Below are 25,460 nucleotides of genomic sequence, written 5' to 3'. Positions count from 1 at the left end.
AAAAAATTCAACTGGTATGATGTCCAATTGTGTGCCAAAATTGGACATTTTTGTACAACGTCTGGATATTCATGTATTGACAGGCCTGTAATTTTTCACTGTTTCACTTTAGAAACATAACTCTTTGCACAGATGATGTTTATATATTGGTTACTGAATTTCTGGAATCAAATGTGAACTGAGGCACATTTTTAAAAGGGTTATATGCTAAAAATAAAAAATTAGACGAGGATAAAATCTACTTACTTTTTCTGTGTTCCAGTCTCAGTAACTTTGACACAGTAATATCTGCTTCAATACTTACACGTCTGATGAAATCTCACAAGTGTTAGCTTTATTTCGATACCAAGATTGTAAGGACAGAGTTTGTAATTGCAGAGAATTATTAAATTAAATTTGGGCATTACATTTTCGAGCAGGAAGCTCAAAATGTAACAGATTGTGTTATTAACCTCTTGGGGCTTAAAAGGTTAATAACACAATCTGAATTAAATTACCCAAACTGAAGTAGATTGCCACCCAGAGGATGGTATAGCCTTTACTTTTGTCAAAAACCAAAGCCCACTGAGCTATAAATAATCACAAGTACTGCAATGTTAAGGAAATGAATGTGATCAGGCTGCTCACAACACTTCCATAGCAGTACTTTAGAAAGACAGAAGCCAAATAAAATAAATGAGCAATTTGCAAAATGTGTGCATTAATTAGAAATTATGACTTTTGTTACTTTAACATTTTTTCTCTTGACTTCATGTGTGTAAATTTATGTAGGAAAATTTGAGAAATAAACGGTATTCTGAAAACGTGAATCACATGATTGATTATATGATTATAATTAGCTGACATCAAAGCTGCTTGCTGTAGGGGGCATCTGGTTAGCAAAGATAATGAACAACAAAGTTAGTTTGATCCTGATTCCTGTGCCTTTAATGCGCTCAGGCTCTGTACTACAGCAATGCACCCCCTATTACAGAAACGTTGTTAGGGAAACAGCATGTTTATTAACTGCAATATCCTCATTTGAGGGCAGAGGAAAGTCTGGACAGTGAAGCACGACTTACCTTCTCCACCCCCTTGATAGGCAAGGTGTTGATGAGAGGTGACTGCTTCAAACTCTGCTTGATACAAAAACAGTGAAGAATAGATTAACCAAATTCAGCACTTTCATTGCACAGCTGAGCCACCCTTCCTCTGTGGTTATCAGAGTGTGACAAAATGATTACCTGAAGTACGACATCACTCTTATATTAATTTCGCAGCTATGTTTAGGGAATAAGGTCACTAGAGCTGCATTCTTCTTGTGGCAACAGTGCTGTCACACTGATGCATTTTCTAATCTGAATAGTTTTTATTTAATCACTGATACTATCAAAAGAACTGCGATAGGCACAAAATGTCAAATTTTTTATTTAGACATTCAAATGCCTCAAAACAATATCAGCAGTGATCTAAGCTGTACATTATAGTTGTTCTGTAATATAAACAGCGTTATAGTACTGCAGTGCAATATATTAATCTATTTAGTTATAAAAATGACTGAGTTTTAACCCTCTCACACCACATGTTTACATGTGGTTGTGGCAGTACTCTAAAAAGTTGGAAAAAAGACACATACAGTGTCACCTGGGGAACTGTACCCCAGGAAATGTAGGAATATTAAACTAACAGGTTAATTTCAATAGTTTATTTAACAAATCATTAAATCAAAAATAGGACTGACACTGCAACAATAACTTTAAATGAACTACTTAAAACAACCAAAGCAAAAAACAAACAAACATGGCAAATCAGTAAGTTAAAAAACTGAACATTTGTGGGGTAAACATATATATATATATATATATATATATATATATATATATATATATATATATATATATATATATATACAGTGTTGGGGAGTAACGGAATACATGTACCGCCGTTACGTATTTAAAATACAAAATATGAGTAACTGTATTCCGTTACAGTTACCGTTTAAAAAGGTGGTATTCAGAATACAGTTACTTTGTTGAAATAAATGGATTACACTGCGGTACTTTCCTGTTTCATTTTGTCGCGGGTCAGGACTGTTTGGGTTTTGTTTGACAGCTACGTTCTGTTGTTCCAGGCGGCAGCGTTACGGTTGCCATGGTTACAGGGCGACGCTCTCTGTATCTCTCTGCGATTGTGTGTTTCCTGGGTGAGAGAGCGCCTTTTCGTTGTTGTTGTGCTAAGCTAACAGGCAGAATGCTACAAGCATAGCTCTAAAGAATGTAGCATCATGGCCAGTGTAGTTCGTGCTGCAGGGAGAATGGACTGCCATACACGTTATGGGTCTGTGAGCGCGAGGAGGGAGAAAAAGGGGAGTGGAAAGGTACGAGTTGTTATCGAGGAAAAACGGGAGCTGGAAGCATGTAAATATAATAATAACCACTGCAGCCAAGAAGAGTGCCTGACGAGCCCAGTTGTAAGTAAGCTATTAAGACTCGACTGTACACCGTGTTCGTGTTTTCCTCCGAAAACAATAAGTTCCGTTGGAGCAGCCTTTCAACGCCTCTCTCTGTCTCTCACGGGCAAAGTTGACCCACACAACAAAGTAAAGCTAGTTTTCGGATACGAGCCGACAGGGACCCCGCCGTATTAGTCAGAGGTCCCTTTACTACAGGAATACATTTTAAAAGTAACCTTCCCAACACACACATATATATATATATATATATGTATATATATATATATATATATATATATTAACTGCACTTAATTAATGCAGTTAATTAACTGCACTTAATTAATGCAGCACTACGGGCAATACCTACAACCACGATTACCGACACTAACAAGCTGATCTACAATACGGCAGCAGTGATCAGTGAGATGCTTGGCTACAAGTTGAACAGCGACAAGGGGCAGTACCCTCCATGGAGAAGGAGGCTAGAGGGCAAGATCAAAGTAGCACGGAGGGAGGTTAGCCAACTAACAGAGTTGCAGAAAGGTGCGACAAATAAGGTGCCTAAGAAATACAGCAAGCTGTCCATACCTGAGGCCTTGGAAACTGCCAAGCAAAGACTCACAGCCTTGGCCAGCCGCTTGAGGAGGTACACCAGAGAGATCGAAGGCAGGAGAATAAACCAGCTGTTCTCCACAGAACCAGCAAAGGTGTACTCTCAGTGGCAAGGGAACAATAAGAGAACAGCACCACCAAGGCTGGAGACGGAGCAATACCGGAAGAGCATATGGGAGAAGGATGCAACCCATGTCTAATATATATATATATATATATATATATATATATATATATATTAGATATATATACTCTAATATAATACTCTAATATAATGCGCTTCCATGTCTGTTTCTGGACAGAATTTTGTAACCTTCAGTAAATCACTGTGCTTCTTTCCTATTTTTCCAGCAAAATACAAAGAAAGCAGGGGTGGCTCATGACTTTTGCACAATATAGCTCAAAAGATTAAAAGATACAAACATGTACAAAACACATACCTGTAGGATGTGCTGGATAAACTTGGCTGGGTAGGTCCATTGGACACACTGGAGGTGTTACTAGAGAAGACACGTGTGTCACCAGTAACACTGGCAGAAGAACCCGCTGATAAGCCAGGTGTGTTGTAACTGACAAAGGCAGATGTTCCACTGGAGTAAGGCTCATCCTCATCAGTAGCAACGACAGCAGGATTGGTGGACATTGTGAGGGTGTCAGCAGAGATGGAAGATTCAACAGTACAAACATCTTGGGTTGCAACGCACCAGATGACCTCATCATCAACAGACATGGACTGTGCGTTAACAATGGGAATGGCTGAGGGAACTTCTTTAGAAATTTCAACTGTGAGAACACAAAGAACAGGAGTTTAACTTTTGAATAACATCTCATCACATATATAGCTTTTGCTTTTCATGTATTTAGGGGTACATTTCTTCCTGCTCAAAATATTAAACTAAATTTAAATATGATTTTAACAAAGACTTGACACTTAACTAAAGACACAATGGCTAAGATGACTAAGTAACAGACACTGAACCAACTTAATTTACAGTTTATTTGGAGCGACTTTTAGATAGGAATATTTACCGCATTTGTCAGAATTCAACGTTTCTGTGAAATCCTGCCTGCTTGTATGGCTACTCTCTCCATCAGAATATGTCTGTAAATTAAAACAGAGAATACATTTCATTTTACTGACAACAAAATGTCATAATAAATATTAGTAATATGTTTATGTATTATGTATTAAAACATAATACAAGTGACAATGTTTAAGGGAGTTTAAAATCCATCTTTGCCTTTTTCACTCTCATTTTATGAACATACATACATTTGCTGAAATGATCAGGATTACTTACTGATTCATTGTCCTCACATAAGATGACCTTGTCAGGTCTGACATAAATTGACTTCTGATGAAACAGTTTTTTCACAAGGTCTCCATTCAAAGTCTGTTTGGAAGTGAGTGATGGCTCAACTAGTTTGGTGTGGCATGCCAGCAAAATCTGTAGCCTAGGGGAGGAAGAAAACATAGTGTATATGAAATTTTTGTTAAGGCTAACAGACTACAATACAATACAATACATTAAAAGGCTTAATTTTTGTTAACTCTAAAAGATATCAATCCAGTCATCCGATCGGTGCTCCCAGATCCTTTTTGGAAATACCCAAAGTTGACCTTTAATAGTATAATAATCTAAGTAACAAAAAATTTATTTTTTTTTTATAAAAAAGGATCTAATGCTTACCTGCATCCTTCAAGAACTGGCTGGAAGGCAGTCCTTATTGCCTGCATTACTTTGTCTGAGTCCCAGTCACAGCTAAACTCCAGTGCAGATTTTATATGTCCATTTTCAAAAAGCCAAGCTTTTTTGTTACGCCTTGGCACATGTGTAGTTAGATGGTCTGGCAAGAGAATCACTTCTTTGGTGAAAGACTGAGCCACAGAATGTGACCTGCTTAGCTGTGCTGGAAACCTAATGGAGGATAAAGGCAAATTAAACATTTCTGCATGTAATATACTCACACTTCTCTGATCAATGAAGTACATTTAATTAAAAAAATACACCATGCTGTACACATGTCTAATCTGCATTAATAAACACCCTCTAGCCCCATGGTAGCTAGGATAGGCTCTTGGAATCCTGAATTGGATAAGTGGAAGAGAATGGATGGATGAATGGATGGATAGATGATGGAAGATAGTGGGATGGGTGGGTGGAGAAACTTAACAATCACATAAACAAATGTCTTCAATTCACGGAGTACTTTTTGTTGCTTTAAAAAAAGTTTCATTAAATTATATACTGCCAACAACTATGTATTGTAACAACTGATGTGCTTTGCTTTTACACAATGTTTGCAGATTAAGCTTACGGGACGTGAAATATTATAGAAATCGCATGTTTCCACAATTAAACAAATTAACTGTTGTGCACAGTTTAGTCTCCACGTCCACACGCTGTCAGTCTGTCGCACAGTTTTTTTGGTTTGTTTTTTTGTGATATTTTTGTTTACTTAGCTTCGTCGAGCAATTGAAACCTACGGGCTATTACTAACCTTCCACTAGTAATTTCAGTGCATTTAGTTCTGGTCTTACCTCTTCTGCCTTGGGCCCTTTCGAGTAAAAGGTCTAAGATTGTAGATGGGACCTGTTGTGGGGCACTCCTGTGATGTGGAAGGCACATTCTCCATAACGTTAGCTGGATAACCAGGGGTTATCTGACCGGAGAGGTTCACTGCATTTGGTCTTCCACGATGAAAAAGTGAATAAATTTCTTCATCAGTAGTACGATGCGGTACACTAGTACAAATATTAGGTTGGCCAGAACATGCATTTGCCAGGGTGTTAATTAGCTCCTCATTCCTTAGAATTTGAGCCACAAAATTCCGTGCGGACCTGCTCATAGTGCCATTCCTCGCAGGTACAAACAAGGAAAACACTAGATGGCGCAAGCGCCTCCGTGACGTCAAGCTTCATTCTATAGAAGATCAGAAGATCATTCTATATATTCAAGTTTCATTCTATATATTCAGAAGATCATTCTATATATTCAGACTTGGTTGGAATATATATATAATATTTTCCTAAAGGGCATTCCATAACACACACACACACACACACACACACACACATATATATATATATATATATATATGAATTTAAAAAAAATGTAATTTAAAATTTTTAAAAAAGTTTAGGCTTCTCAGCAACATGGAAAAAGTGATATGTTCATGACTGAATTATTAATTACGTACTAATAATATAATGTGAATTTGTAAATTGGGCAAAAACTGCTGTGCCACCATATAAAAAAAATAGACTCACTTAAACCTCTTTATTAATGGAAAATTAAGATTCATAATATAAATATGCTAATACTTGTAGGTGCTTGTCTTCTGGGTTTTGAAGGTTAGAAGGTGGACAGAATGAAAACAAGCGGTTGTTTTCCCTCGATGGTAATTATGCTCCATGCATGATCAGACACACTCTGCTGACGTCCAAACACTCACAAACCCTCCACAATAATGGATGCTGACTGAAGAAATCATTTGTTTTGGGATCTAATTATTAATTATCGACTGTCTGGGAAACCTGGCTGAGTTTGGATTTCACAGACTCCACTGACCCAGCAGGCTGACTGGCGGCAGCCTGACAGCGGCTGTTGCGGTGTGTTAAGCGCGGTCGCCGTGCTTCATCCCAGTTGTTGTGCACAGAATAAGGACTCGTCACGGGCACTGACAGGGCACTTCACCTCTGCCGACACACTGAACAACCATTATTCGTAGCTGTCTCTCTCTTACAGTCACACTCAGTTTCACAGCATCCTCTATTGCCGCTATTCTGCGTCACATTTAACAAATAAACAGCAACATATTGAAGCTTATATGCATTTATATGTGCATTTATGGTAATATGGACCCAATTACTCAAAAGTTAATTCGAAAGTGATCTCATCACGCTCTGGCTCTCTAGCAAATGAGCATAATCTTTTCTGCAGATAATCTAATTATGACTAATTGTATCTGAGCAGCTCATTTTGATATCATCTAGAGAGGGACACTGTCAGTCTGAAAATGAAAGCAGTAATTTGAAAAGTTTTAACGGTAATAGAAAATTTCTCGCCTTTATTAATTTGTTACCGGGCAGAAAAAATAGACTTGATACAGAGATAACGATTTCATTATAGTGTAAGGTGCCCATGTTCATGCTCTTTAGGCCATTTAGTGGCTGTATAGTCCTGAGTACAAACACTATGCACATCAGTCATCAGTACCGTCTTAATTTAATCCAAGCACAGTGAAAGGGGAGCTTTACTAACAAAAGCTGGAACCAAAAAGTAAATTAATGAATCATGTGAAATTATTAGTCCAAAATGCAAGGACTGAAAACTTCAAATTGGTTGAGTGCTTATCGACTCTATTTGAGTGCCTTCTTACTACGGTACACGCCTCGTTCCCACATGTGCCTTTTTCTGTGCTGTTGCCTTTTTAAACTTCACACACTCACACTGAATAATGAATGCATTTTGGGCTATTTGGAGGGTCAGTATCTTGCACAAGGGTACTTTGGCATGTAGACTAAAGGAGCCGGGGACTGAATCACTAACCATCCAATTGGTAGATGACCCGCTATACCTTCTTAACAGAGCACAAGCAGGGAAAACAGGAACAGTGGAGAAAAGTGAGGCAAAGAAATATACTGGGCACTTTTCATTATGCTAACTTGCACTGCTTCGCATCGTGCGATCAAGAAACTGTTCCCCCTCCGCCATCATGAAGGATATTCTAATTCCTTAAATGCACCTTAAGAAGATGAGGGGAGAGAGGCTTTTGGAGGGGAAAGTGTTTGATTAAGTGGACACTTTGCCTTCGACATGGTCAACATAGACCTTAAAAGTGACCGCTGACTTGTTTTTTTCCTTCTCTGCCACTTGTGTATAGAACTAAATGATGGAGCCAGATGTCAATTTGAAAGTGCCACTGAGTTGTATCGCAAAACAGCAGCTACAATGGTGATTACCATCTGTTAGGATTGTGCCAGCATGTTAATCTTTTAGAAAAATCCATATGGTGTTTCCAAAACAAACTAGGTTGAGCTATAGCAAAATTGGCCAACCACTTGGACAACAGCAAGAAATACCAGGGCGATTGAATGTGAAAATCTCAGTGGTATGGTTAGAGTCTATGGATTTTATTGTTATGTTTGGCGTTATGACTCTGTAATTAAGATGAATTCTTAGTCCTGCAAACCACAACAAGCACAAAAAGGAAAAATCTCTGAGTTGGAGAATGATGTGAGAAAAGACAGGACAGGAGAGGAAGATGACAGGTTAGGTTTAAAGGTAAGGACTGCTCAGTGATGCTTGATAAACTGCAGATTTAAAGCTTAATGTTGTAATTTTAATCACAAGCTATTCTATTTTTGTGTTATTCAAATGTCATGAAAATCCTGTGTAGTTAATAAAGAGGTTAGCTTGTCATACTGTGGTGAATTTCTTGTAAAGCAGTGCGCTGGACTGGTGCAGAGTGGCTGTGGTGCGCATGGTCAGTGTTGGTTTATATCAACTGTAATAGATTAAGATGCATTTTAAATCATGAAATTAGGTTCTCTACTGGAGTCCTACCTCATGTGACAAATATGGCCAATGTGATTGGCTGTGCCTTTCAGGGAGCTCTGTTTAGTTTTATCAGCGGCAAGCCTGCGCTGCAAGGACCTGCAAGGAGGAGAAGGGGATGAACCTGGATATAAGAAAGTATTTTTCAAAGAAACCTGTAAGTCACTTAAAGCCAAGTTAACTCCTAAAATGTGTCTGTCATAATAACGTTACAGGCTATGCTAGGCTTTGGCCCACATCAGTCTAAAATTGTATGTAACCATGAATAACGTGTTTTGGAAACTAACTGCACAACAGCACTATTAGTTATCTCAGTCTCAGAGTAGTAGTATTTGGAATGTCTCACTGTTATTCATCAGGTGACAGAGGCAGCTCTGCCATGTTGTAGCTCGGACAGAGGTGAAGAGGCACTGACTGATGATTTGGTGCTATAGATTAACTAGTATTTATTATCATGACAATTGTTAGGCTGCTGACGTAAATTGATTCATTTGTGTATATTTGACAAAGAATCTGAATTGACATGTCTCACTTTTTATATGGCACGAATCAATGTGTTATTTTATCAGGTAGCAATATGTCCTAGTGCAGTCAGAGGGGAAGAGCCAGGGCCAAAGGTGAGGCACATCAAGCACAGAATAATAATTTTAATCTGAGGATAAAACGCATGTACAGTGGCTATAGAAAAAAATCTACACACCCATGTTCAAATGCCAGGTTTTTGTGATGTAAAAAAATGACAGCAATTCATGTTGCTGTAACAGTAGTTCATTTAGAATTAAAAAAAATCCCAGCTCACTGAGTTGATAGGAGCAATAGTGCCTAAAATGTTGCAGAATTTTGCTGTGAGATCTTTTACTTTGTGGTAATCTTAGATGAGTAGTTTTATGGACAAAACCCACCAGGGCATTCAGTGTTCCCTTAGTGCTAATGTGTAAGAGATGTTTGTGTACTATAACTGAAGTAATGTTGTTAAGTCCTTAAAGTCATATTCTTTTATTGTGATGTCTGTATTTGAAGCTATTTTTATTTTTGTATGATACCTGATTTATATGGAATAGGGCTGAAGTAAACTAAAGCCTAAAATACTTAGTCAGTCATTTGTTTAATAGTAATTTAACATTATAAAACTATGAATTGTAAGTTTAAATGGTTTAAAAGCATGTAGAATATCATATGTAGGCAAGTATATTTCTCCTTTTTTTATCAAGAAGCAAAGACAAAAAGAAGAAGAAAAAAAAGAAACGGGGCAGGGTTCGGTGGTTGAATCATCCGTCCCCACCAATGCCAAAACCAAATCTACGCCCTTGCTTTACTTACTTTACTAGGTGTGGATGTAAAGTCACCTTCTACAATGCAGACAACAGAACATTTTTTAAAATTATTTTTCACTCCATAACAGAGTCAAACTGAATACCTTCATTAGAATTAGAACTTTGATTCAAATAATATTTTTATTTTCCTGTACTAAAATTCATAATTTAAAAAATGTACATTCGTCCTTCCAGGAGTTTAAAAAGTTGCTTCAGTACGTCAACTTTTATTGGAGTATTTTTTAACCCAGTTGTCTGTAAAGAAAGTAAAGAAAGTCTGTACTTTTGTCACCTGTGCAATTCTCTACAAATGACACAGCTGGGTTAATGGGACATTAACTAGGTAAAAGTTTTAAAAAAAACACTGCATACATTTATGCTGCTATGCAGATTATCCCTTTTTTTATTTAATAAAATTAAAAAGTCTTGAGCAATCCCATATTTCCTCAAAAAAAAAAGAATAGGAGAGAAGAAAAAATGATGCTGGATATCTGTACTGATGGACAGGGTAATGTGCCTGCTCGGGGTGCACCTGCGCTCATCTGTGAAAAGCACAGAGTGCCATTCTGTGCAACCATTCTATGTTCATTCTATGTCTTTTAACCAGTGGTCCCCAACCCCCGGGCCACGGACCGGTGCCGGTTCGTGAGTCATTTGGTACCGGGCCACGAGAGTTGAGACTCGGGTGTGAAATGTATGGTTTTCAGGGTTTTTATTGGTTTTTATCATTATTTTGTTATCGTTTTTTTCGTTAACTCGTTTTTCCTGGGTCTTTTCACGTGTGTTATGAATAAATCATATTTTTTTTGGTACCAGTACTTGTTTTATTTTGTTGTATTTATCCGCGACACCTTAAAGGCCGGTCTGTGAAAATATTGTTGGGCACAAACCGGTCCGTGGCGCAAAAAAGGTTGGGGACCGCATGCTTTAAACCATAGATTAAACAAATAGCTCATTCTAGCCTGCTTCCTTTGTAAGAACAGACCTGTCGCCAACTGATTCTGAAGAATTAGTGCATTTGATACTTCTAGACTTCTGGACTAGTGTGGCAATTTTCTTTCTTAAAGATGGATTTTGTGATTACAAAACTATAGTTGGAGGCAAACCCTTCAGCCTTCAGACCCCTGTCCTGTGGCACCAGCTACTGTTCAGTGTCAAGAGACAGACACTATCTTTGAGGATTAAGCTCAAAAATGTCCTTTTTGATCAAACGTGCAGGTAGGACTGAATCAGTTTCCAAGAATTTCGAGCAAACGTTTTTCACTTCATTGTTTTGGGAGATTGTGTGTAGAATTTTAGGTGAAAATAGGTTTAATCAATTTTGGGATAAATCTGTAACATGACAAAGTGTGGAATAAGTGAAGCATTACTTTTGTCTGCTGTCTTCTGTGCTTTTTTTCATATTTTTTATTGAGCGTCTCTCGATGCTCCTGTTTCTGTCTTCTCTTTCCCCTCCCTGTAACCACACTTGTTCCTGAGACTTGTTCTGCCAAAGGTCTCCTCCTGTTAAAACCATCACTCAGGCTTTGCTTGGAGGGTATTTGAGGAGGATATATGATGTTCGAGGATTTTACAATATAAAGTGCCTTGAGTTATTTGTTGTTGTGAACTTCAAATAAAGTTCAAGACTGTGTTTTCAGCCAAATTCTTTTTGTGTCATAGATTTTCAGCTTGTGTGACTTTGCTGAAATCTTACCTCCACACCCAGCATCACAGGAACAATGAAGACAATACTGCATCAAATTGAATATTCCACTTTTTTATATTGCTTTATAGGATTTTGTGACGTAAGGGCACACAGCAGTATGTAATCCACTATTCACATCCTATGTTCTTGTTCGTCTGTTTTCCATCATGCTTGTAAGCAACAGTTGTTTGATTGTTTTTTACTAGATTTGCTTCATCAGTCTTATAATGTTCACCTGTTTCTCATATGGGGAGATGGCCTTACATCAATAACAAAGGCTCTCCTGCTGTATCTAGAATAACTTTAAATATAACATGACAGTTCACAATGTTGGAGCCATATTAACTTCATCTTGAAGCATTGGGGCTCATCTTGTCTTAAAGACCTCATAGTAGCATATCAACCAAATAACCCAACAGATCACTTCAGACTACTGTCTTACTTGTGGTTCCTAGGGAATTTAAAAGTAGAAAAGTCAGAGAGAGTGTGCAATAATAATACAATATAAAGCACCTTGAGGCAACTGTTGTTGTGATTTGACGATATGTATACATATATATAAACCTGAATTGAACTGAATTAAATCTCTTCTAATTCAAGCCACTACCCACAGGTTGTCTATTTCACAGTGATGTTGAAAACCTGACGAAATACACCCCAGTTGCTTCACTGATTACAAACGGCACCTCAGCACACACCTTAATCATTCTGCAACCATAATGGCTCCCTTTCTGAAAAGTCCCATTAGCAGATGTGCTCACAATAATAATGGGAGAGAGTTGGGGTTTTTTTTTTTTAAATCCCAGGTCTGTCACGTTATGCCCCCCTCCCCACCCCTCTCGCTTTGATCTCTATTCAGTTTTTTCACTGGAATCTCTAATTGGTCCTTTATAGGATTCATCTTTGATCATGTCCTGCAGGCACAGAAGCTCCACAGCACTCCAAATAAAGAGGTTCTATAACAAACCTCATTAGTGTTATAGCTTTCATATAGATCAACCTTTTGGTTGATTGTAATAATTTTTATAGACAGAAAAAAAGCCAAACAAAACTGGTACACTACATGTTGTGGTTTCCTCCCTTGATCGAACTGAGTTTGGAACTCTGGGTTAAGGGAAGTCATACATCTTCCTTCCTGGGGAATGATTGCTGATTGTGGAGGGTACTTGAGAAACTGAAGCACCACCTGAAAAAGAGTTTTTTTCAGTTTGGGCAAGCTCCCCACTTTGGCCAAAAATTATTACAGCTTTATCAGAACTACTTTTGCAATACACTGTCATGAAGCAGCTCATAAAGGTTTACAGGAGGACAGAAACACTTGTGAGTCCTTCTTCCACTAGTACTTTGAAGTAACAATGAGCTGTTGGAACGCAGGCCCTTCTGTTTTGGAGAGGTATACCAGAGAAGTAGAGAGCTACTAAATCTCAACAAAAAGCAACACAAAACATATAGAAGACAAATCAATGTGGGCAGTTTGACAAGTGCATAGAGGAAAAAACATCAGTGATTAAGTAGACAGGCAAGTATAATGTGTAACAATAAGGTTCATATGAGCAAATAGCATTGGTGAGTGCAGAATTCTTTATGTGGTGACTGAAGCTAAGCAGTGCAGCGTTTTGGTGGAAAAAAGGTGTTTTAAAAGTGCAGTGCAACAGTACAGCATATACTGGTACCTTTAGAAAGCTAAAGAGAAACGTTTTCCTTTGTTGCTCTTGAAAATCAGCCAACATTTCAATATAAATCACAGCGGTAAGTGTGAAATTTATCTTCTGCAATAAAGAACAAGGTCCTGTGGTGAAATGCATCTAGCAAACAGTAGAAGTAACTTGTGAATAAAATACACTGTACCTAAATTTATTATACTTTTATTGGTATTTTTTACATACCATTTGGTATGTGGATACCGAGTTTACTGATGTTGAGCATCTGTGTATCATCAAAGTAAATCTGGAGAAAAATGTTATGCTTACATCATCTACAATAAGTTTTGCAAATTAAATAGTATCTTTTTATCTTAAAGTTATGATCACAACTATAGTATCTCCCCCTTCCCTATTATAGCAGTGATTTAAAAGGAGGCAGTAAAATCTTAATTTGGACTGTGAAGGAAATTGGAAGCCAGTGCAACTGTGTGAGCACTGGAGTAATGTGTTACCTGCACCAAGCGTTTGTGAGTCTTGCCGCTGTGTTTTGTATGTTTACAGTGAGTTGCAGGGAGGAAATCGGCGACTTGGACTGACCTTTGCAGTATTTCTAATCTGTACAAAGCAAGACTGGACAGGGCTTTTGACATTCTGGTTGAAATTGAGACACTGATTGAAAATTATGCCCATGTTTCTAGCAGATTGCTTTGGGTCGTTATTAGTCGTCCAAGGTGGGTAGTGGCACTTCAGATTTATCAGCGCTCGGTTGTAAGAAATCAAAAGTAATCCAGTCAATTTTTGTGCGTTTGTCAGGACTAAATGAGAAAAAGAACTGAATGCAAACTGGTTACATGCCCAGGGTGTACCCTGCCTCTTGTCCTATATAGCCTATCTCAACCATTATAGGCTCCAGCAACCTGTATGGATAGATGGGCGGATGGATGTATGGACGAGGATGTAACCAAAGGACAATAGGTCCAAGAACTGAGCCCTGTGGGACCCCACATCTCATGAGGCAGTTGATGAGGTAAAACTGTGACTCTGCACCACAGGCTGATTCTGAATATTATGGTTGATGAATACAATGTGAAACAGACATGCTAACACAGACGTTCCTTAAAACAAATGCAAAAATGTGACTGATAAAAAAATATGTATATATGAAGATCATCTATCAAGCACCAGTTGACCCACCTTCACTGCTTTACCGATTGAGGAAAATAGTTTAAAGTTGGTATCTGAAAAGAGCAGTTCTGCCTCAAGCGTGTTAACCAATAAATATCAGGTGCACAGGTAGAGTTCTGAGACATTAACCAATGATAAGAACTATCCAGTAAAAAGAACATTCAAATAAAACCCAACAGAGGCTTGTGTAAATAATATAAAAGGGACAGTGAAAGGGTTCAAAGGCTGTGATGCAACCAATCACTTGCAAATTTGACTTAAACTAAACTTCTGAGCAGTGAAATATAATTACTTAATTAATTACCAAAGTTGTTGGGGGAAAAGTGCACTTTACATAGACTTGATTTTAAGCTTGTTAAACAGTCAAACATTAACACCTCATGCAAAAATTCAAAGTTGAAGAAACCATTCAGGAAATGCCACTGGACATGAAGCCTTAATCTCTATGCTTGTGTAACATGCTCCCCAATGTGGATGCAATTATATTTCTCAAGCACTTTTTCCTTCAGTTCAAACTACAACTTGAGGAGTTTAAAAAAAAGGCCCTTTGATGTTTAGCTGACGCTTCTTAAGATCCAACTGAAGAAGTCAAACTACTGACTGCAGCAGAATGGTGCAAAGCACCAATGTCCCTCCGGATAGTGTGCTTTGAAATTGTAAAATAAGTGGGAGATTATTGTTAATTAACAACATGGTGGATCATTGAAGAATTTTTTTAACAAATTCTCCTGCACCTGCTGGCAGTGCTAATAAGATCTGGTCTCAAGTTTACCAGAATTCAGCATGAGACACATAGCCCTCACTCACAGAGACTGCATAGATACCTTGTGGGAACTCCTCTTGCTTTAAGAGCAGAAAACAAAGTTTCTTAGTATGAAAAGAGACTAAAATAACAGTGTTTGTTTTACCTTAGACACATTATTATGCAAATATATGGATTTATATAGCTTTATTTCAGAGAAGTCAAGGAGAAAATGGCTGCATTTCTTTCACTAGAGCAGCATGCAGTAAAACCCAGAGGACACAGCGCTCGGTCAGTCAACTCAAACAATGTATAAAATCCTTCATGGAGACCCACTGTGACCAAAAGATAGATCAAAACCAGAAAATAAGCCTGAACAGAGAGGCTCTTTAGATCAGTGCCCTTTCAAAGCAGCTTTAGTTTGCCTCCACTGGGCAATCGAGGGGAATTAGATGTCATTCTTTTTCTCAGAAATGAAACCCGCCTGTTTCTGGGAGTTAAAGCTTTGTGGGCAAAAAAAAGTAAAATCAGCAGCAGCATTGAAACAAGTTCTCCTCTCCACAATAGGGATTATGGTGTGATAAAAAGTGGAGTAACATACATTGTTGATGTTGTGGGGGTGGGTGCAATATGTAAGACTGTGTGATGTATCCCTGAGATGGTGTGTTCTGCTTAGGTTTAACTTAGAAGTGATTGAGATGTTTTAATAACTGTTAAGGTGTTGCTATTTGGTGAGTAGCTGCTGGAGGTTGTTTTCAGTTGAATCTATTCCTTAAATATGATATACACTGTTTTATATTACAGTTAAAAAAAAGTAAATCTCTCATTTTACAACCTTATGTATTGCGTTTTGTCTTAAACATGTGCTTCTGTATCCTGTATGTAATGAAATCATCACTCATGGATGACATGTTTTTACACATTGAGTATACCACTTAAAACCAGTGTCAGAAGCACTTCCCTTTTAGTGTTCACATTCATCTTTACAGAGAAAGGGTACTGTCGGGCCCACTTTTAAAGACATTCAAAATATCTGTCAACAGACAGATGTCGGGCCCACTTTTAAAGACATTCAAAATATCTGTCAACAGACACAAGAGACAGATTCAATTTATGGTAATGCACATGTAAATGTCCGTTTCCTCTGCACTTAAGGAGTCTGTGTTTTCCTGATTGACCAAAACCCTGCTTGTTCCATTCTGAATTTTTCTTTCTATTTATTTCCAGGTTTTTCGCATTTTGAAAAGAATATAGATGGAGCTACTTCTGTTAAATCTTCTGCAATGCATTGCTATTTTATGTTTTATGAAAGCACTCAAACCTTTGTGACAAATCAGAGGATCCATGCAACGGTTTACCAAAAATAGGAATATGTTTGAATATGACAAATTTAAAACCGCAATACTTTTAATTACGAGTAGAAACCCTGGATATTAGGCTTATTAGCAATTAACTATTATGAAAAGGTCAACTTTTTAAACCATGGATAATAATTTATATATGATGTGTATATGAAGATTTCACACACTAGTGCAGGAAGCACAACTCCTAAATATTTGCATTTGAGACCATGGAAAAAAACTAAAACCTGTGATGGATCCATTTCAATCTTCGGCGTGAGGGTCAAACCCTGTAGCCACCAGGTTTGATTATAAAAGTTAATTATGCAGCCATTATGAGCTATTTGTGGATATAAAACATGAGCAACTGTGAATTCTTACATACAAGACACACAAAATCAATATTAAGCGTCTCCCTGTAAATGCAACATGCATTCCTGTTTCCAGCAGAATAACACATTGTGTCAATAATCTCAAACTGACTTCTTGAACATTTTTTGCAAGCTCACTATTCTCCCACAGACTCCATAGTCACCAAATCCAGCAGAGCACCTTTGGGATGGGGTGCAACCAGAGATTTACAGTGGGGCAAAAAAGTATTTAGTCAGCCACCGATTGTGCAAGTTCCCCCACCTAAAATGATGAAAGAGGTCAGTAATTTGCACCAGAGGTACACTTCAACTGTGAGAGACAGAATGTGAAAAAAAAAATCCATGAATCCACATGGTAGGATTTGTAAAGAATTTATTCGTAAATCAGGGTGGAAAATAAGTATTTGGTCAATAACAAAAATACAACTCAATACTTTGTAACATAACCTTTGTTGGCAATAACAGAGGTCAAACGTTTACTATAGGTCTTTACCAGGTTTGCACACACAGTAGCTGGTATTTTGGCCCATTCCTCCATGCAGATCTTCTCGAGAGCAGTAATGTTTTGGGGCTGTCGCCGAGCAACACGGACTTTCAACTCCCGCCACAGATTTTCTATGGGGTTGAGGTCTGGAGACTGGCTAGGCCACTCCAGGACTTTCTAATGCTTCTTACGGAGCCACTCCTTTGTTGCCCGGGCGGTGTGTTTTGGATCATTGTCATGTTGGAAGACCCAGCCTCGTTTCATCTTCAAAGTTCTCACTGACGGAAGGAGGTTTTGGCTCAAAATCTCACGATACATGGCCCCATTCATTCTGTCCTTAACACGGATCAGTCGTCCTGTCCCCTTGGCAGAAAAACAGCCCCATAGCATGATGTTTCCACCCCCATGCTTCACAGTAGGTATGGTGTTCTTAGGATGCAACTCAGTATTCTTCTTCCTCCAAACACGACGAGTTGAGTTTATACCAGAAAGTTCTACTTTGGTTTCATCTGACCACATGACATTCTCCCAATCCTCTGCTGTATCATCCATGTGCTCTCTGGCAAACTTCAGACGGGCCTGGACCTGCACTGGCTTCAGCAGCGGAACACGTCTGGCACTGCGGGATTTGATTCCCTGCCGTTGTAGTGTGTTACTGATGGTGACCTTTGTTACTTTGGTCCCAGCTCTCTGCAGGTCATTCACCAGGTCCCCCCGTGTGGTTCTGGGATCTTTGCTCACCGTTCTCATGATCATTTTGACCCCACGGGATGAGATCTTGCGTGGAGCCCCAGATTGAGGGAGATTATCAGTGGTCTTGTATGTCTTCCATTTTCTGATGATTGCTCCCACAGTTGATTTTTTCACACCAAGCTGCTTGCCTATTGTAGATTCACTCTTCCCAGTCTGGTGCAGGTCTACAATACTTTTCCTGGTGTCCTTCGAAAGCTCTTTGGTCTTGGCCATGGCGGAGTTTGGAGTCTGACTGTTTGAGGCTGTGGACAGGTGTCTTTTATACAGATGATGAGTTCAAACAGGTGCCATTCATACAGGTAACGAGTGGGGGACAGAAAAGCTTCTTACAGAAGACGTTACAGGTCTGTGAGAGCCAGAGATTTTCCTTGTTTGAGGTGACCAAATACTTATTTTCCACCCTGATTTACGAATAAATTCTTTACAAATCCTACCATGTGGATTCATGGATTTTTTTTTCACATCCTGTCTCTCACAGTTGAAGTGTACCTCTGGTGCAAATTACTGACCTCTGTCATCATTTTAAGTGGGGGAACTTGCACAGTCGGTGGCTGACTAAATACTTTTTTGCCCCACTGTACATCATGGATGTGCTGATGACAAGTCTGTCGCAACTGTGTGACGCTATCATGTCAATATGGACCAGAATGTGTGTGGTTTCCGTTCCAATCTATGCCATAAATAATTAAGGCAGTTCAGAAGAACCGTTAATTGAACTCTCATTCACAGCATCCACTGCGCCCTTTGCACTGGTCCATTCCCTGACTTATGCAGGTTAATTGAACTTCAAAGAGCGATGGCACTTCTAGGCTCTAAACGTAAATTATGTCATATTTCATGGTCACATGGCAACTATATAAGAGCATTCATGTCACAGGTAAATGAACCCTGTGTTTTATAGAGCCTTGTAATTACCAGATAGTAAAACCAATGAAGTGACCATCTTTAGCCTCTCACTCATTTGATCATTTACATTTATAAAGTGCTCGTGTAGGATTTTAGAAAGCATGTTCAGTTAAGTTCTCTGCAAAATTGGTTTGATCACACAGCGTGCATGAAGTGCGTCTTTATTAAACTACTGCCTTATGTTCTGATTGCAAAAAGAAATTTTAAAACTGTGATTTTAAACTAAAGGAAATAGTTGTTCCATTATATTGGAACAATTTATATATTTTGTTGCTGTTTCTAAAATATTTGTTACAACAGCATGATGTCTTTACTGTTGCACAATTTTGGCAAAGTCCACAAATTATCAGTATGGTTCAGGCTGGGGCTTTGGGAAGGCCATTTCAGAAACTTAATGTTAGTCTGCTTTATCCATTCAAAAATCAGTTTTATTTTGTGATTAGGATCATTGTCCTGTCGGAGCACGCAACTGGGTCCAAGTTTCAACCATCTAGCTGTTGATCTGAGGTGAAATTAAAGGTAGTCCTTCTTCATTATTCCTTCTACTTTCTGAAATGTGCGAGTACCACTGGAAGCAAAACAGCCCAAAAACATGATGCTACCACTGCCATGCTTGACTCCTGGTAGGTTTGTAAAATGTAAAACATCAATGTAAAACTTCACTGTGGTATCACTGCTATTCCAGCAGTTTGCAGTTCCCAGCAGGCTTGAGCCTTTGTGGTTACGTCAGACTAACTGGTCCATATGTACAATATATTGATCCAATGGGGGGGAAAAACCTTTAAAGAAATCCTTAAAAGCCCAAAATTACCATGGCATTCATTCCCATGATCATTGTATGTACAGGACCACAATAATATATGAGACTTCAGAAATTCTAACCTACAAATTGCTAGCCGCATGTTCAAGCTCACATCAGTGTGATCAAAGGGGAAAAACTGCCTTGAAAAAATGGCAAAGAAGAAAAGTAATTTTATAGGCAATTTCAGTGAAACAGAGGGCAAGAAAGCGTGATTAGAGGTTGAGTATCGGTCTCTCAGCTAAGAAAGATGAAAGCTACGTCTTTAATGAAAGCTATGTCTTTAGTGAACGTCCAAGCTATTATTTTAGTAATAGGTACATTAGTGCTCATTCTCTGTTCATTAAAATGTGTTTTGTATTTTGTTTGATGCTTTGTGAGACATTACACTTCATTCACTTACTATTTTTAGCTTGTTCGTGCATCCTTTGCACTAGCATGTCCCCTAATATGGCTAGGGTTATTTTCAGATCTGTGTTTTTGAATGAGGCTTTGAGTTTTGGAAAGTCTGTTAATAATATTGAAACATTTCATCTCATTAGTAAGTGAATCAAATCCAGATAATTGAATTACTGCCAGATACTTAATGAATTTTTTTGGTCATGGGCTCAGGGTTATTGCTTTGCTGTCAGAACCAGCAAAGTTAAGCATTTTTTTCCCCTTTCAGTAGCCTCCATAAGCTATTATTAGACTCAACTGTCTAAAGTGACTCTGCATTTAGTTTAAGTAGTGCCATTAGAATGGCCACAAATGTGCCGACACATCTTGGCACAGCGAGTAGCGAGCTCGCCTTTGTTCATTACTGAAAACGGCCACTCTTGGCTTTGGAGCCCACCAAGCAGCCAGACAGTTGAGCTGAAGTTATTTATGCACACTCAAGCTCTTTCATTCCAGGTTTAAAGAGAAAGTATGGGCCTTTTTTCCTGGCTGGTGCTTTACAGTAGGTGTCCAGTACAAAGAAAAAAAAACCTTCAGTGCAAAGAGGGTAATATCTTTTGGATAAATGATAAAGCCCTTATCGGATATAGAAGGCACATATTTCTTGCTGTACATTGTGATGGTGAAACAGATATGTACACTTTCCAGCCACTTTATTAGGTAAGCCTGTTGAATGCATTTTGGCAAGCAGACATTCTGCAGACACTTTTTCACAACTTTGTGAATCTATTTATTTGTTCATTCATTTATTTATTTAAAAGGAAACATCTGGCTTTAATATGAGTTATGATCGTATTTCACGCAGTGGTAAATGGATTCTGACATGCTCTCTGTGACTTGTAGTCACAGCATTTTTTAAGCAACATGGGGAATTAGACCTCTTTAGGCTCCAATAGATTTTTTTTTTATGTGGAATAATTAAATTTACTTCTGAAACTGTGTCTTTTTCTGTGAATGACATTTTATCAAAACATTATACTCAATGGCCAATTCTTTAGCCAAGTTTGTGGTAAAGGCCAGCGCTACTGTTGCCAAAAAACGAAGGAATAAAGCCAGTTTCAACAACAGTCAAGGATTAAATAAATACATCGTTGTCTTCATGTTCTCTTTAACTGTTTATATCTATTTCAAAGACTGGTTGCTCGTAGATAGCACAACAGGTCCAAGAAGGCAGCTTTTAACCATATTTAACCCCATCTTCCTGTATCTACAGTACTGTGATGCTCAGCCTTGACTTTTCTTCCTACAGCTCACTGGAGACAAAATGACATCCCAGCTCAGTAAGGTCACATAAAGTTGCAAGATGAGTCAATTTCCTTAAGGAGCTTGTTTACCTCCTCTGTAGCTAATAAGTCAATTTCAGTAAGTCAGATTTTGTCTCATCTTTAGGACTCATCGGTCTTTTTTCTATCCTCAGCAAGGAATGTGAAAAAGGAGCTCTCTGGTATGAAATCTGCTCTTCGCCACAGACAGCTTTGTGTTTGCCCAAGCAAGCATACAGATGCCTCTTGAGAGCCACTGTAGCATAAACACAATATGCCCAAGATAACCACAACATATTTCTGCTGCACAATGAACAAGTTTTTTTTTTTCTTTTATCCAGGCAGTGAAAAGACAGAGCTCTATTCCTCTGCAAAGTTTCTTTTTTGACCTGGGAAACATCAGGAACAGTTTTTATTTAATAATTCATACTGAATGCTAATCCAAATATAATTTCTTTTTGAAGTTTAAAGCCCATGTACCAAAGTGAAGTACCCCAGCAACCTTTGCACAATCTGACTTTTCCACCAAAGGAAATTGTACAGTGGAAAAGCTTGCAATCCTTAGAAAAGGTCAGGTGTGCGTTTTTGAGAGATGTATATATACATTCTTCAACATTTAATCATCAAATGCTTTGATAACTAAAAGTAAAAAGTCATTGTTAAGGGAAATGAAAAGTTTGGTGCACCAACTTGCTGACAGTCTCTTGAGTTAAGTCATTCAGATGAAATCTGAAGGCCCAGTTTTTATAAGTTTTAAATCTTCTGTGATTTGCTGGCAAACAACCTCTTTAGTCCACACAATGAGTCAAAGGTGAACTCACTTCTTTATGAGGCTGATGTCAGTCTGGTGGTAAAATAAGGAGCTAATATGTATTTTGCTAAGTGACTGAGTAACCTTGAATGCGGCCCCCAGACCAATAGTACCATCACTATCGACGGCGAGCCGCTGACTAAAGTTGCCCAATTCAAGTACCTCGGGTCCCTTGTCACCTCGGACTGCAAAACTCTACCTGACGCCAGACTCCGTGTCAACACAGCGTGGATGAAGTGGCATCAGGTCAGTGGAGTCTTATGCGACAAGAGAATGCCAATCTATCTTAAGGCGAAAGTCTATAAGACGATTGTGCGCCCAGTGGCACTCTACAGGTCAGAGTGCTGGCCAGCGACGACCAAACACAATCTCACACCATGGAGATGAAGATGCTGAGGTGGCCTCTGGGTCTCACACGACTTGACCGAGCGAGGAACAAAGATGTCAGGAAATGATGGGGAGTGACACCAATCACAGACAAGATGCGAGAGGCGAGGCTCCGATGGCACGGCCATGTTGTCCGTAGTGATAAGAACTCCATCGCAAAGACAGCCCAGCAATTAGATCTGGGTGGAAACAGGCCACGAGAGGACCAAAAAAGCGCTGGATGGACGAAATCAAAGATGATATGAAGGCTGCGAATGTTACACCAGAAGACGCCCTGGATAGGAAGAAGTGAAGGAAGGCATGCAAAATAGTGGACCCTGCATCACAGGATATAAACTACTAGGAAGAAGAAGAAGAAGAAGATGTATTTTGCTAAGTAGAGTAGTTAGTCTTATTATTAGAGTTTAATAAGGCATGTTATAATATATCTGGAGATCACCCATCCATCCAGTCATTCATCATAGCAATCCAAGTAAAGATACCCAGGTGTTCCCAAGCCAGAGAATAAGAAATATGCAGAGGCCTTAGTGCTCAGTCTTAGAGGACCTGGATGTCCATTCTCTGACTGCTGAAAGTGGCTCTTGGAGTATCTCGAGATGTTAGGTGTTTCATTTAAAGTGCCCCGGGGTTCCCTCCTGGTGAGACATTGCCAAAGCACCTCACTAGGCATCCTTTTCATCACAGGTTATTATCACATTAAATCTTTATGTTTTACATGACAGTATTAAACTACTTTGTTATAATCTGCATCTTTCAGAAGTGGTTATAGTGACTATATTTATGGCAAAGCACTTGCAAAACGAATGCAATTTCCATCATCACAGCTTTACGCATTTAGGTAGCTATGGCTTAGTTTTCCTTTCTTTGTCAAAGATCTTTTTTGAGAGGATTTGAATCAACCAATCATCTTACATGACACCAAGCTCAGCGCCTTGAACTGAGCTTCTATAACTGCTACTTTGTGGGGCTTTCCGGACTATAGTTACCAATATTACTCTTTTTTTATGTCAGTGCACAAGAGCATCACGCGTCTTATCAAATGTAAAATTCCCTTTACAGACATACATACATTTAACCATGTTCTTCCACCCAGAGCTATGACTCGTGACGGTGTATTCTATTTCTAATATGCCACATTTCCCTTTGGTGTAAACACTCCTCTACGATCAAAGATATATGCCACGTTGTATAAATCATATCCTTCTAGGTTTGCAGGTTGGGTTTGACACTGAACTATCCAACTGTCAGGGTCATGTGGTTTTGATAAGTTTATAATTCACAGATAGACTGGCAGCATCATCGATATGCAACATTATTCATTACAGCGCTGACAGAGAGAAATGTGCCATGACAAAAACTGTAATCTATGACCAGATACAAATGCGTAAATGCAATAAATCAATGCATGAGCATGGTATCTTCAACTGCCTATTCCCTCATATTGAAGAAGGACACTACATTACAAGAATCCTCCAACTTTATGTTAAAATATGTATCCTGGAATTGAATGAACATCTCAGAACACATCCATGTTCGTTAGAAGTGCATATTTTCTGCTTAGAAAAGTTTTTTAAAAAATAGCTTTAAATGTCTGTAGCTGGATATGTTTGTGTGCACAAACTCTACACACAGAAAAAAGCAACTAAAAGAAGTAAGAGCTGACAAGGAGAGAGTGTGATGGCAAAATAATGCAGCAGTGAGCTTGAAAGAAATGATGCTTTAACTTAATTATGTTATCACATTAGACATGTTAACCTTACCCACATTGCTTTGTTTTCTATCATTCTTGACCCTAGACTAAATCTTTTAAACCTCGACCTCCTGACAGAACTTTAAGGAAGTCCTGATTAACTGGATGTATAAATATATCTCCTTAAATTAAAGTACTGTGTTATATCTTGAATGGCTTTTTCCACCGAAAGGACCGACAGATTCTGAGCTTTATGTCTGATGTGCAGAGACAGTTGTCTGGGAATTACTCTTCCTAGAGTTCACAGTTCAGCACTGACTGTCAAATATAACTTGGGTTCATAAATAATAGGATAGAAAACCACACATTTCCCTCAAATTCAGTTCTTTAGTGCTTGATATTTAGAAGTAAAACCACTCAAGCTATGGCTATCTGAGATTTATTTTCATGTAGGACCATTAAAATGTGCAGTATAAGAATTCTTCAGCATGTACGAGAACTAAAAATGACATTTTCTTTCCTAATTGGCCTTAGAAGTAAGCAATGTTATTTCCTTTGCATGCAGGTTAGATGTGACGAATGCGTTTAGTCACAGAAGTTGTTGTGTCATGAGGTGAGCGCTGCTGTTTCACTGTCTTTATTGTTTTTGCACAGGCAGGAAAAGGCTACTTAGTTGTTTTCATCTCCTGACATCCATGACAAAAAAAGAAGAAAGAAAAACAAAGTAGTGCAGGAAGTCTGGAACACAATTCATCCCTATTAGAATCAATAGCGATGAGGTGTTAAAGTGAATTATCTTCACAGTCATCTTAAGCAGCCTCATTAAACCGTGCGAGCAACGTATCTGACATCAGACGGTATCTGCTGATCTTGAAGGAGAGATAAAACATTTATTACACTCTGGAGAAATTAGAATGCTTTAAAATTCCTCCCACAATGTCCCAAATCTGCATGATCTCTGTTTAACAGCATTTCTGTGGTGTTTTATAATTCTTTAATTAGCTCTAAGTTATTCCTGGCCGATGTGATGAGAAGACGATTGCAG

At 38.5% G+C, this 25,460-nt stretch overlaps 1 protein-coding gene across 1 annotated transcript; it reads right to left on the bottom strand.

Moving 5' to 3' along the window:
• Positions 1-835: 835 nt before the first annotated feature.
• Positions 836-22,853, bottom strand: LOC147312496 (uncharacterized). The gene is made up of 10 exons (XM_086264429.1): positions 22,715-22,853; positions 22,538-22,595; positions 5,586-5,903; positions 4,735-4,962; positions 4,345-4,498; positions 4,073-4,145; positions 3,484-3,799; positions 1,570-1,588; positions 1,062-1,115; positions 836-964 (listed from the first exon to the last, which is right to left on the bottom strand). Exons 1-10 carry the CDS (start codon positions 22,851-22,853, stop codon positions 836-838), a joined length of 1,488 nt encoding a protein of 495 aa, XP_086120555.1.
• Positions 22,854-25,460: the final 2,607 nt, after the last annotated feature.

Source organism: Aulonocara sp. 'chitande type north' Nkhata Bay, linkage group LG15, assembly GCF_057382095.1.
Source record: "Aulonocara sp. 'chitande type north' Nkhata Bay isolate Kocher_YH1m ecotype deep benthic linkage group LG15, A_spYH_male_GT1.1, whole genome shotgun sequence".
In the NCBI taxonomy this organism is placed as follows: domain Eukaryota; kingdom Metazoa; phylum Chordata; class Actinopteri; order Cichliformes; family Cichlidae; genus Aulonocara; species Aulonocara sp. 'chitande type north' Nkhata Bay.
The sequence above is the reverse complement of the archived record's forward strand: the minus strand, read 5'-3'. Positions and strand labels throughout refer to the sequence as shown.